The 14,416-nt window shown below is 43.1% G+C and overlaps 1 protein-coding gene across 1 annotated transcript in view; it reads left to right on the top strand.

Moving 5' to 3' along the window:
• Positions 1 to 10,778, top strand: part of LOC147635296 (mitochondrial dicarboxylate/tricarboxylate transporter DTC-like) — a 30,015-nt gene extending 19,237 nt beyond the window's left edge. The window contains exons 3-6 of the mRNA XM_086802541.1: positions 5,505 to 5,566; positions 5,662 to 6,023; positions 6,373 to 6,587; positions 10,344 to 10,778. Of these exons, the coding sequence (XP_086658667.1) occupies positions 5,505 to 5,566; positions 5,662 to 6,023; positions 6,373 to 6,587; positions 10,344 to 10,400 (696 nt within the window). The 3' untranslated portion in view covers positions 10,401 to 10,778. The remainder of the gene's footprint in view (positions 1 to 5,504; positions 5,567 to 5,661; positions 6,024 to 6,372; positions 6,588 to 10,343) is intronic.
• The last annotated feature ends 3,638 nt before the right edge of the window (positions 10,779 to 14,416 follow it).

Genomic DNA, 14,416 nt, shown 5'->3' with positions numbered 1-14,416 from the left:
AATCCTCCCATGAACTCTGTCTTTTGGATACATATGCTTGAAGCATATCCTCCAAAATCTGATTTACTCTTTCAGTTTGGCCATCAGATTGAGGATGATATGAGGAACTCAAATTTAAAGTTGTTGCCAAAAGTCACTTGTAAACTTAGAGTCCCTATCACTGACTATGTCCTACGGTAACCCGTACAGTCTAAACAATTGCCCGATAAACTGCCTTGCTAATTGCGTAGCTGTAATGGTCTTCCGTGTCGGTAAAAATCTAGCCATTTTTGTCAAGTGATCTACCACAACCCAAATATCATGGCCTTTACTTGTTCTTGGCAATCGGGTAATAAAATCCATGGAAATACTTTTCCATTTATTACCTGGATTTGCAAAGGATGCAACAACCCAGCGTGTCTAAAGCGTTCAACTTTATTTACTTGACAAACTTGACACTTGAGAACATAATCTTCTACATACTCTTTCATCTTTGTCCAATAAAAAGTGTGTTTCACTAACAATAATGTCCTGTGTACCCCGGGTGTCCAGCAGAAGGGGCATCGTGACACTCCTTAAGAATCTTGGACCTAATGTCCGGGATATGTGGTACACAAATTTTGTCATTATGGAATAGTAAACCATTCCGAATCATCCACTGACCTCCTGTAGCTTGAATTGTAGGCTGCTCATTCATTGAGTCTTGGTTAATCAATGAGCTCCTGTCCTGGATCTTCTGTCAAATTGGACCAAAATAACTATCAGTCATGCAAAGCCATCTCAATGGCTGAAATAAGTCAGTAGTAATCTCGGTGAACGACAAAGTATTCACCTCTCTAATCCGACTAAGCGCATTTGTGACACTATTCATGGACCCTTTTCTATAACGAATCTCAAAATCCACATTTACTTAATTTAGCATATGGTTGATTCTGTCTTAAAATAGTTAAGACAATCGTGAGGTGTCTAACGTGATCCTCAAGAGTACGACTATATATTAAAATATCATCCAGGAACACAACCACTATTTGAGGGACATGTCAGGCATGAGCTACGTAGGTCTTTCGCCTTAGGTGTTAGTGTCTGTCACTTAATCCACTTGGAGAATAGAGCATGTAGGTTATTTTAGCATAGGATTATATAACAAGCATGTAGTGCATAAGGCATAGGCTTGCCTTATGACCAGCCTTAAGGCATATGGGCTAAAAAGGGGCAGCCCATGGGCGTCAAGCCATAGGTGGCCAAAGCATGGGCATAGACCCCAGTTAGCTAGCATAGGAGCAGTCAGCCAGTAGCATAAGAATGCGCAGCCACACGTGTGAAGCGATGGCATTAAATGCTACTCTCTCTCTCTCTCTCTCTCTCTCTCTCTCTCTCAGCCAGATCTCCTTGTACCATGCAATCAAACAAGTGCCATGTGGACACGCTTTTTACTTGTAGCCGGATCTCCTTGTACCATGCAATCAAACAAGTGCCATGTGGACATGCTTTTTACTTGTAGCCACCTTGTAGGCAAAGTATGGCCCGATTTGGTTGGTTTGGCAGCCCAATAGGCGTCTGGAGGTGTCCAAGACACGGGCCAATAGTTGGGACACAAGTTGAACACAAGAAAAAGACCTTTTGGATGACTTTTTGGGGTCATAAAGCCCTAGCCAACATGAACCTGACTTGCTATTGCTTCCCTATATAACGACAAGTCAAGGGTCATTCTTGAGAATCCAGATACACAGAGGTTCCCCAGCCAAGACCAAGGGCCAGAGAACCAAGACCAAAGGCAACAGCAACCAAGGTGTCTGGATCACCACAGAAGCTATGAATCAACAAGTCATCTTTGTATGCATCAGTAGATATGTATGCATAAGCAGGATCTAAGTCAAGATCCAAGTTGATCATTGTAAATATAGCGTGCACAATACGCAACACTAGGGGCCGAAGATGCCCCCCCCCCCCCCCCCCCCCTTTCTCTTCTTCTCTCAGGTTATATTACCAAAAGGAGTTTGCTTCCAAATAGAAGATCATGGGTGCTCGGGGGTTCACCACTGGTTTGCATGAGATTGCTCCAAGTATCCGCAAAAGAACACAAAGCAAAAAAGATTTTTGGGATCCCTGAGCCAAAAGATATGCTTGGCAACCAAGAATACACACAAGTACTTCTGCCTTTGTACAAAATCACTTCACATGTACTTCCGTTTTGTTTTTCAGTCCGTGATTCACTCTTCCAGTGAACCCACACCTAGGTGTTTTCTTCTGTAGGCTATTGGTAGTCACCAGCTGCCCTGTCGTGGATGGAACACCTTGATATGATGTGCATCGCTGCTGTCCAGCCTGCCAACTATACTGCCAGTCCAGCACAGCGTCTTTTCTGCATCAGAATGTCACACGTATGAAACAAAACCGAATGGCCAGTTCTGAAATGCCTTCAGCCACCTGTATCCAGCACTTTAGCTGTACGGCCAGGCCAAAAACAGCCTGTAAATAGTGTGACCAGCCTTGTAGAGCACATAGGAATAGTTGTCCAACTCTGTAGAGTACTTGGAAGTTGACGACCAGCCCTAGTGATGAGTGCCTGTATGCAATCGCCTAGCCCGAGTGAGTGCTTGTATGCAATCTCCTAGCCTTGCAGCCCCTATTGAGATAAGTTGATCATCTCTCTTGCTCTCCCTTTTTTGCTTGTGCCAAGTTCAGAAGTGCCAATAGCAGCTTGGAATCTCACTTTTAGCAAGCTCCACCAGATTTAGATTGTGTAGGTACTTTTCATGCCAAAAAGCTAGGCGCCCTCCTAAGCAGAGTGCCCATCTGGCAGGCACCTATGTAATAATTGTCCATATGTTTAAAAACTGGTCTTGGTTCATGTGAACAATTATAAGTTGTTCGGTTGCTTTTTTAAATAATCTGAATCTGCCATCATAAACTTTGTAAGCTTATAGTAGTGATGTGTGAACTAGGAATAATAATTCTCCACAAGGGGATTTTTTTCCCTCGTGTGTGAACACACCCTTATGTTGTGTAAGTGACCTTTAAAGGTCACATCCTGTACTTTGTACCTTATCTCATTATCTCATTATTGTGTGTGCACCTTGCAAGCTCACATTCACTCTCTTTGTTCATTGTGCATTCCATGCTAAACCTAAAGCTAACCCTAAACCCAATAAACTTTAGTAATAAATTACTAAAGCAATAAATTGAGTTTAGTGAACACTTTTCAAAACCCGTAGGATTATTGCATTAGGCCCAAATAGGTGTGCACATTGTCCACAGGGTGCCCAACCGTACCCGGCCCCATGGACAATCACAGGCAGAAATACCAAGTATTGTCCAGGCAAGAAAACAACGTCACACACAGAAAAATAATGTTCAAACATGCATCAAATATGGACATGCACATGTAGACTTGAAGAAGGACCCATAAGTTCTCTTGTATTCTAAAAATATCGCTTGCCATCTAGTACACTCTGTACATGGCCATTATCAATACAAGTACTAAAGATTTCATCTAGTCTTTACATTATTTCTACTTGTACAAGACTCGAAAATCCACATAGGCACCCTCTAAAAGTCTCCACCGGCCTTGCTCAAGATAGAATTTCCATAGGACCTGCCCAAGATCCAAAACATCCTACCATGTCCTTGGATTCCACATGGGTCTTGCCCACATGATCCATACGCATGCCGAGGATTAACATGCCTTGCATGTCCCGAGAAATTGGAGGTGGAGAGTCAATTGCAGCACTGAGAAACGGGTTGAAGACCGTAAAGCAGAATTGGCAAGAGCTGAAGAAGAAGAACCTAAAGCAAGGCTTTGGGAAGAGCAAAGGAGAGCTGAGATCATCAAGATGGTGGCAAAGAGCGCGAAGAAGGAAGTACATGGATGGCTAAGAATTAGAGTGGGTTGCCTATGACCCAAGACCGAGAGTGTTGATCCAAGTGAGGGAGAGCTTCTATGGTAAAAGGAGGTCCTAGGGGATGCCATCATAGATGAAGCGATTCCAAGAGATGTTCATTGCCCAGGTTGCCAATGCCCGAACTGGAACCGGAACCGGAACCGATCATAAGCCAGAGAGCTAGCAGGCAGATCTCTCCGAATTCGAGAGGAGGATGAGGTCAACTCAGCAATTTCCGTGGAGCTTTTCAAGAGTCTTTCCAAGTCTGATATGGAGGAGGATGAGGCTACATCTCTTGTAGAGGATGTAGTAACCGAGCTAGAGAGCTTGGAGATTGAGATGGTTTATATGGAGTGGAGCCTACTAAAGGTCCAGAACAAAAGTGCAGCTAAGGTGCATCTTGTGCCCTAGTGCTCGAAGTTTAGGAGGAGGGGATGTGACATGCATCACCCGTGTTTGTGCCACATGGACATTGCAGATGCGTTCTAGGTAAAGTATGGGGCATAGTATGGCCCGATTTGGGTAGTTTTGGTAGCCCAATTGGCGCTCAGAGGTGTTGAGGACATGGGCTAATAGTAGGGGCACAAGTTGAATACGGCTTTCTGAGGTCATAAAAGCCCTAGAAGACCTGAACCCTACTTGCTATCACTTCACCATATATAAGTAGGCCAGTGGTCGTACTCGAGCATTTAAATACAAAGGTTCCCCAGCCAAGACCAAGGGCAGCTGGATCACCATAGAAGCTATGAATCAGCAACTCATTTTTGTAGGCATCAGTAGATAGGTATGCATAAGTGGGATCTAAGTCAAGATCCAAGTTCATCATTGTAAATATAGCATGTGTTTTGCATTATAGAGTAGATTAGGGCTACATCTTTCTTCTCTATTGTGTCTTGCTTAGTTTTGATTATTGTTATTCCCTCATATGTCTAAGTCTTCAACTGCGTCACTCATGTGTAGGCTTGTCTTGGGAGGATTTCCTGGTAGACTGGACCTTGGATCAGGCTTATAGCTTGCAACCTGTTACGTAACCCAACATCAGGATTTGTAGGTGTTGGTGGTATGGGATGCTAGTGTTTGGGTCAAGATGGGCTAGGTGTTGGTCTAGTCTCCCGCTTATAGAGGGAGGACTGGTTGGTGCTGTGGCTAGGAGGGAGCCCACCAGCTCTCTCCTTATGGTTCTTGGTTGATTTTTGATGATTTTCTTTATATAGAATTTCTTTTTGGGGGAGGATTTGAGCTATTGGGAACACTTAGGTAAAGGCCTATCTTCCCTATCATCTGTAATGCATGTTTCAGGGGGTGCAAAGGGGTGATGTTAGGGAAACAACAGGTGAAATAGCAGCTCCACTGCTCTGTACCAGCCTGATGTCATCAACCATTCTTCTGAGATGACCTTGCTATCTGCAATTTCATGTTGGGCTGATCTCACTCAGAGCTACGGATTGCATGTAGAATAGGAAGGCAGATGGCATTAATTGAACTTGTCAAGTCAGGAGACATCACAGTCAAAGTGAAAAACTTTTGAGATGATTGTTTGATATTGATAACGTGCATGGTTGCAAGCTCAATCTAAAAACTCTAATTTGATGTTTGGTTATTTTGGTTGATTCTGATTGTGTGTGTTTTTTATGTGGATACCAGGGCCTGTCAGCAGGTTTGCTCAGGCAAGCCACATACACAACAGCACGTCTTGGATCCTTCAGGTGTAGTTTAACAAGTATCTGAGTAGATTTGATTTTGAAAGAAATAACGCAGCCTTCTTATGTGGGGAAGTGTATGTTGTACTTTATTTGTGCAGGATATTGACAAACAAAGCCACACAAGCCAATGGAGGAAAACCACTTCCATTATATCAGAAGGCCTTATGTGGCTTGACAGCAGGAGCAATTGGTGCTTGTTTTGGAAATCCAGCCGATCTTGCACTGATAAGAATGCAAGCTGATAACACCTTGCCAGCTGCTCAACGCCGAAACTATAAAAACGTCTTTCATGCCCTCTACAGAATAACTGCAGATGAGGGTGTTCTTGCCCTATGGAAAGGGGCAGGGCCTACAGTTGTTCGTGCCATGGCACTCAACATGGGCATGCTTGCCTCCTATGATCAGAGCGTGGAGTTCTTTAGGGATACTTTGAACTTCTCTGAGGCCCCAACAATTGTTGGTAATTCTTGACTCCTGACATATTTTATCTGCATTTTATAATTTTGCTTCATTGAAAGGCTAACCCATTAGAGACATAGGCCAAGGAGATGCCTTTGGTTTCTATAGCACCAGTAAGGGTTCCATGATTTAGGTTCATTGAAAGGCTCACCCATGAGACACTAAGGCCAAGGAGATGTTTTTGGCTTTTGTAGTGGCTAATGAGGGTGCACTGAGGCCAAGGAGATGCCTTTGGTTTTTGTAATGGTTAATGAGTGTGGCTGCCTGATAAAGTGTGGTTATGATGAGTGACATCACAATTTAGTAATGGGTTTACTGATGCTGAGATTCATTTTTCAAAATTTCTGCAGGGGCAAGTGCGGTATCAGGTTTCTTTGCTTCGGCTTGCAGCTTGCCTTTTGACTATGTGAAGACACAGATTCAGAAGATGCAGCCTGATGTGGAGGGCAAGTACCCTTTCAGTGGGCCGCTTGATTGTGCGGTCAAGACTGTCAAAGCACATGGGCCCTTGAAACTCTACAGCGGCTTTGGTGTTTACTGTGTCCGTATTGCTCCGCATGTCATGGTAATTTTTGCAATGCTCCTCATATTTCAATAGCTTTGAATTCTCTTACATGCACACTTGCACACAAGAACACACACTTGTACATGCACATGAGAGAGAGAGAGAGGAAAAAAGAAAAGTTCTATTAACGGCTACAAAAGACCAAAGGGTCCATGAGACTATTAAGTGTTATAATGTGTCCATGAAATGACAGAATCATGGAAAAAACATGATAAAACACCCAACTAGAGTTGAGAGAGAAAAACAACAGCCCTGTAAGTGCCAGTGGTACAATGCTACAATGCTAGGGAATCAAAGTGGGTACTCGACATCTAACATCTATGACTCTATCTATCTATATATATATAGAGAGAGAGAGAGAGAGATTAACATCTACGAAAGGCCAAAATGACGTATGAGACCAAAAGGAATACATCATCATGAGTACTAAAATGAAAGAAAATGACAAAGCTAAAATGCTAAAGCTGAGATGCTAGGGCTGATCCATGTACAAAGAGCATAAGGTTCGCATATCATCCTAAGATATCCCGCATGGGGCGCTGCAACATGGCACTCGTGGTAAAGCTGAGCCAACGTGAGGAAGTCGTGTGATGGTGTAAGATGATGGTCATGATCCTCCTATGGTGGCACGGGCGTGAACGGGGGCCTTTGGGTTGAGGTCGTCGACCTCTGCATAGCTTGGTGGCTTTGTCTAGTCACTCCTTTGGTTCGGGCTCCTACATCAGCTTGGGGTCCAGGTAGGGTGGGTGCGTCAACCCTTGAAGCTCAGGTCTGGAAGAAATCAGCGAGAGCTCTCTACGTTGGCCCTCGGGTAGGTGCTGATGGTTTGGGCTGCAATAGTGACTCCGTATGTCTGCGAAGCTCCAGAAGGAAGATCCCTATGCATCTCTGATCCGGGAAGTCCATGACCCTAGAAGTCCATGATCTTGGAGAGTAGTCCAAACGCTTCTCGGAAGAGGCAATGGCATATGTAGTGCTCCTCCGTCTTGGCCTCTGCATGGCAAAGTTGACACATCTTTTTTTTTTTTCCGGGAAAAAGATCCTTCAATTAGTTAAAGAGAAAACAGCCACAAAGGGCTTCTCAGCTTTATCACTTTTGCTTCATCATCCATTTCTGGTTGTTGCCCTTCTGGAACATTCTGTAATGAAGGTCTGATATAAGGCTTTAACCATGAGACATGGAAGACGACGTGCATCGTCCAACTATCTGGCAATCTGAGTTGCATGACGACATCGCTTAACTTCTTAATGATGGGAAAAGGACCAAAACTTCTGAATAACAACTTTGGACATCACTTGCCCACTTGCTTGAGTCTTTGCTTCATGATCCTTAAGTATACCCAATCGCCGTCTTTGAAGTTGACGTCTCTCATTGACTTGTTTGCCTATCTGGTATAAGCCTCCTGAGTTTCGGTAAGACGCTCTTTGATTGACTCAATGATGGCTTGAGCAGATCCTTCTACATCGTTGGAAGCATGGTTCCGGATGACGACTTCACCAAGTTTAAAGATCGAGGGATCCATGGACCATGAAGCCGTTTGGCTAGATGAAGAATTCTTCCTTGAGTATCCATGGTTATTGGCGGACTACCTCGAAGCCATGCCAAGCTAAGCAGGAGGGAATGTCACGTGTACCCATGCACTGTGGTACACGGTGACAAACTGGCTCATCAATAGTGCAAGAACATGTACAGAAGTAGTACCTTTTAAGGATATTTTGTCGTATGTCGTGACCCCTTTGTGAGCCCCAGTCCAGGACATGTCAGGCACGAGCTACATAGGTCAGTCTCCTAGCCTTAGAGGTCTATCAGGTCAATCTCCCAGCCTTGGAGGTCTATCAGGTCAGTCCTCTTAACCCACTTTCGAGAATTCAGCAAGTAATCATCATGTAGGTGCTTGTAGATGTCAGCCTTAGGAGTAGAAGTCATTAATAGCATGTTAGTTGCATTCATATAGCAGGGGCCAGCCCCAAGGAAGTCCCAAGGAAGGGACAGCCTTGCAAGGGGTGTTAATACTCTTAGCCACCTCAGTAGGCCCAGTCGGCAACCATCCAAGTGGCTGGGCAGCAGTCGGCCAGCAGCCAGACAAGCCCATGCAGAAAATCAGCATTAAATGCTATTAAATCTCAGTCGTGGCAAATTCTCAGCAGGCTGACGGCCTTTAAAACAGCCGACCAGCACCTTTTGATCATATAAAAGGGCAAGCCATAATCAGTCTATAAATCATCAGAAAACAAATCAAGTCTGAAGCAAAGAGTCGAGCATGTGTGCTTAGGCCTCTAGCCTTTGCATACTTTCAGCATTCTTGTGCTTTCAGCCCAAGTCAAACGAAGCTCAGCCTCTTCAAGAGTTCTCAGCACACCAACCCTAAGCCTCGGCTAGAGTTCATCTGCAGCTTATACACAACGTTTGGTCACTTTGTCCTTGTGTTTGGCGGCCAATCAATCAGTTTGTCCACTCAAACTTGTGGACACAGTTCAGCTTGTATTTAGTTCTCCAGAAGAAATAAAGTAAATACTCCTGCTTGTAGGGGGGGCCCTTCAATGGGTAATTTGCGACGCCATGTGGTGTTGTCTCGACTACATCTTTTAGATTTATGTATGCTGTTTAAAGGATTGCTAAAGACTCACTAAACTCAGGTTTAAAGGCAGCCTCGTCCGAGGTTGGCATATGCTACATGTAATGTTAGATGTGCACATCTCTCTTTTACAGTTTTTGGAATTAAGTGGCTTATGTTTAAGGCTGTTATCAGTTTAAGTGTTTAATTGCATCAATGGTAGTTGCGAAACCCCTACTGCTTCACTCCGAGTTATTTTAATAGCATCTGAGACGTTGCTCCATGTGTAAAGCCATGGCGTCCCATACCACCAAGACACATCCTTCGAGGGTATGCATGGGGTAGTCACACAAGCCTTGAGTCAAGGTCTGTGTAGATCTCTCCCAAAGTCACTTATATAGGCCTCCTATAAATCCATAGCTATATTTAGTCCATGCCTCATAAATACCACTAACCTCCCCATAAGATGCCTAAACCACAATCCTTGGTTAACATAACCTGAAGTTAGACCTGTTAACCCTACTAGGGACTAGGGATGTAATACGTGTAGTCAACATGAAGAGGGTGGAGCATTGATTTTCAACAGAAGGTAAAGGCCGAGACATCTCTGACCTTAGTAATGCATCACTCGCGTGAAAAGTCCAAGTCCCTCCTTGAAAAGGCAGGTTAAGCTTCCTTGGTCTCTCATAGTATGTGGAACATCTGAACAAATGGCACTCCTCAATAATGCTCTGTAAAACTGAAGCTTTGTGGGAAGCTCCGGCAGAGGTAGCCATGTCTGGCTTGTGTGAAGGTGAGTGAGGTCTAGTCCATAGTTAAGACATTTCATGAAATGTGTTTAAAAAACGTTGGGTACCTAAAGGACGGGTAAAAGCTTCCCTAAAATCCCAGAATTGGTCCAACATCCTAAAATCCGTGTCTCCATATACATATACATAGGTTTATTTACACAATCATACAAATATATGTATGTGTGTGCGCGTATGAGAGAGAGAGAGAGAGAGAGTTCTATTAAGGTCTACAAAACACCAAAGGGTGTTATGATGTGTCTGTGAAGTGTCTGAATCATGGAAAAACATGAAAAAACCCAACTTGAGTTGACACACAAAATTAGCAATGTTAGAGAGAGAGAGAGAGAGAGAGAGAGAGAGAGAGAGAGAGAGCATTTTCACATGGACTCTGCTCTGTGCGTTCTATGCAGATGACATGGATCTTCTTGAACCAGATCCAGAAATTTGAGCAGTCAGTTGGCTTGTAGGTTGAAGTGCTTGAAGCAGGGCTCCTTTGACTCACACCAGGATTGCAGCACTTAGAGAAACTTAGTGTCCTTGCAGGTTCCCATTTTTGAAGGCTAATGCTACTCTCTCGCTTCACTGATTTTTGAACACGATCTTACTTTGGGGTATGTAGCTGTTTTGCTATTTGAATACCCTTGGGAGTCTTAATGGCACATTCTTTTACTTCCGTCATGACTTATAGTTAGTGGAGGAATGTTTTTGAATAGGAATATTATGGAACACACACAAAGCGAATCAGCCCTGGATGCCGAGTAATGAGGCTAGAATAATCACCAGTGCTTTCGTGTTAAGGCTATAATAAAAGGCACCTATTTATTTTTTTCCTGGCTAATTATTCAGTAACAATTTAGCTGTGTTGATCACCTTAACCATGAGATGTCTTGATTTTTTTCTTATTTCTGGTGTTTTTCAAATTCTGTCTTAAGTTTGTGCATGCAATACACAATCCCCTTCCGTCATGCGGTGTAACCTGCTTCCTTTATTGGCCTTTTGTTATATGGCTGAAGATCTTAGAAGATTCTTTTGCTCAAGAGTTTGTATTGGAGTACGATTTGGCATGTGATCTGCATGTCATCCTTGCAAAAAGTGTGGATGTGTAACTGTGGACGTGTAACACTGGCATGTGATCTGGATGTTATCCTTGCAAAAAGTGTGGATGTGGAACTGTGGACGTGTAACAATAGTTGTTGTGGGTTAAATTTTTAACTCCAGCCAGCTGGGACATTACCTTTTCTTTATCTTGCTAGTTTCTTCGAGTCAAATGAAAGCTGTGGGGCTTAGCAGTCATCTGTGTGGAGCGTGTCTGCTGACTGCTCACAGCCTATGTTCAGTAATCCTAATCTGTTAGAACAGAGAAACCCTAGCCTTGTACCACGAGCTGTACTTGGCGTCAAGATTGACTCTAGAGGGCAGCATGACATCTTCAGATTTCTTTTATTCTAGTTCGGTTCTTTCACCGTCTACAAGCTCAACATTAGAGCTCAAGATCGCAGTCTTCATCAATGGTAAATTTTGTACTGGGCAGTTGATAGAGCCAGGGTGGTACAGGAGGGCGTTGTTTTCTTTTTGGTTGTGGAGTTTGAGTTTGGGAGTTGGGTTCGAAGGGTCAGGTTTGAGCTTTGTAGTACCCTGAATTGAGTATTGCATTGTTTCTACTCACACGGGTGAACACATCAAGCACAAGGACGAAGAGAGGATGCTGTTCAGTATGATGGTAAGTCCGCAAACAGACGGTTCAAACCAGTGAGCTGGTTGAGCTCCCTGTCAGGCACCCTTAGCTCTTCAAATCCATTGGAGTCAAACAACCCAAGGGCATCCTCCTCTATGGGCTCAGTATGATGGTAGAGGCTGCAAACAGATGGCGGCTCAAACCAGCGAGCTGGTTCAGCTCCCTCTCAGGAGGCACCCTTAGCTCTTCAAATCCATAGGAATCAAACAGAACCTTACGGCATCCTGCTCTTTGGGCTGCCCGGTACCGGAAACACCCTCATTGCCAGAGCTGTGGCCAATGACACTAATGCTTCATCCTTCCTCATCAATGGCCCTCAAATCATGTCCCAAGTTCGCAAGTGAAACCACAAGAGACCTTAAGAGTCGGAGAAAAATGCCCTTCCATTGCATTTATTGATGCCCTTAAGAGTCCGAGAAAAATGCCCTTCCATTATCATCGGGCGGTAGCTCAGTCGCTAAGGCGTTTCGTTGTCAAAACCCAGGTTGTGGGTTCGAACCCTGCTGGCTACCCCGATTGATGCCTTGCCCTTGTGTTCCGATTGAAGCCTTGCCCCTGCTTTGTGGGATAAGGGGGGTCCCATGGGTACTAAGCCCGCTTCTAACGCCAAACTTCAAAAAAAAAAAAAAAAGCCCTTCCATTGCATTTATTGATGGAAAGACCAACAGTGAGGTTGAGCGTCTCGGTTCATGGATGTCTTGAAAGCTAGCTGGGCAACCAGCAGGCCCAACAGCATTGATCGTGATTAGGGCGATTTGAAAGTTTTTGATAGAGAAATCGACATCGGAGTCCTTGATGAGCTCGGGTGTCTCAAGGTCTTGCGAATCCGCACCAAGAACATGAAACTTCTTGAAGATGTCAATCTAGAGAAGGTTCTCCATAATACACATGGTTTTGTGGGAATAGACAACCTTGTGCATCTAAGCATGGAGTTAGAGCCTATGACAACAGAAGTACAATGTTCCATTATGGTCTTTTTTTTAAATTACACATACCAGTTAAAACTACTAATGTATAATCAAGGATTGATGTTGGTTAATATATTGTATAAAGATTGTATGAGGGGTCACTTCTATATTGAATAATTGAATCGTCCACCTTGTAGATACAAGTGATTTATAGCTAGGGCAAGTAATATAATCTCCATGTTATTGTACAAATGTACAGAGAGACCATAGCCACACTCATTGTTGTTTCATGCTTTAAACGATTTAGGTGATGGAGGGCTGAGCATGGAAGGGCTGTTGTACACGTGGACGACGGACGTATATTCTTTCAAAAACTTGGCATTTCACTTGGTTGAAGTAACCTACACATCCAGATTTGGCCGATGCATTTGCATTATTCTCTCCAGATCAGCACACATAATTGGACGTGTATCATTCATCTGCACGGGCTATGAAGTGCTCATCATTTCCACATCTACAACTAAAGGTCCTTGAATCTTAAAGTATTTTAAAGTGTCTTTACAGATATCTTTAGAACAAGAGTGCCAACGGGCGTAGTTCACAACTCGAAAACGGTCGGGTTCCATGATGAGGACCCAAGTTCGATGCCTAAGGACTACACGACGGATGGCACCCACGGCGCACACCTATCCACCTTCCCAACCAAAAAAGAAAAAAAGAACAAGAGTGAATTCTTGCATATTAAAAGATGTTAAGAGAAATTTTTTTTCGCACATAAATCAACTATTTAAAGGCAATGGCATCACACATAGCTCTCACGGTCATTCACTTTGAGCCTTGACTATGGTAACTATGGAACATGGAATTCTTATGGGGCGCACTTTTTTGTTCGAAAGCAATTAAAGAATGAGTTAGTAGAAGATGGAAAATTTCTATCTAGTGAACTCGTTTCTTGCACCTCCCTCATGTAATCAAAGTATGAAGCCTACAGAATTTAGAAAAACATACTAGAGGCTTCCCACATGTCAATCAAAGTAGCGGTTAGATGCAAGTTGAATAATCTTAAAATATCAACATGAGCAGTGTACCAAATCTCTCAGACAGAAGCTTGTCTCTTTGGGTGAAACAATATTGGATACAGATTCTGATTCTGCGTGGAAATCTTAGCTTTGAGGAACTCAGTTGGGAAACTATGGCTACAAGTCAATGAAACTTGGGTTGGCATTTAGATTGATTCTTGGGTTAACATGTTGTTTTTAAGTTATATTTCTCTCTCTTTTTAACATCGAGCTCTAGACTAAACCCAAAATGAAGAAAATCTGTTACTTCCGAGCTCTAGACTGAACCCAAGATGTACATTCTTAACAACCAACAGAAGCTTTGTTCACAACTCCCCCCAAACTCATAATTACATAGTTTACGTATGAAAGAAAAATGATATCACCAACGGGGCTTTTAGAACCCCAACTCTCCCAAGAACACTCGCCTTCTCGCTGAAGATAAATTTACGGGGTTCTTTCACAACATCATCCAAAACAAGCCATCTCTTATCATCTCTTACCTATAAACAACAAAAGCTACTACATCCTTTCATGCGATGATCAAAACTCCCACGCTTCTGCTGCCTTCATGGTGGTGAGCTCATAGGAAAGGGCCCGATTCAGCAACACTTTACGTACGTACGTATATGTATATATATATATATATATATATATATATATATGTATATATGTATGTACATGTACATGTACATATATATACATATATGTACATGTACATATATACATATACATATATATATATATATATATACAGTACATGTACATGTATATATATATAT

This window comes from Cibotium barometz, chromosome 9, assembly GCF_041138505.1.
Source record: "Cibotium barometz isolate CiBa-2024 chromosome 9, ASM4113850v1, whole genome shotgun sequence".
NCBI lineage: Eukaryota > Viridiplantae > Streptophyta > Polypodiopsida > Cyatheales > Cibotiaceae > Cibotium > Cibotium barometz.
This window is presented reverse-complemented; position numbering and strand designations above follow the sequence as displayed.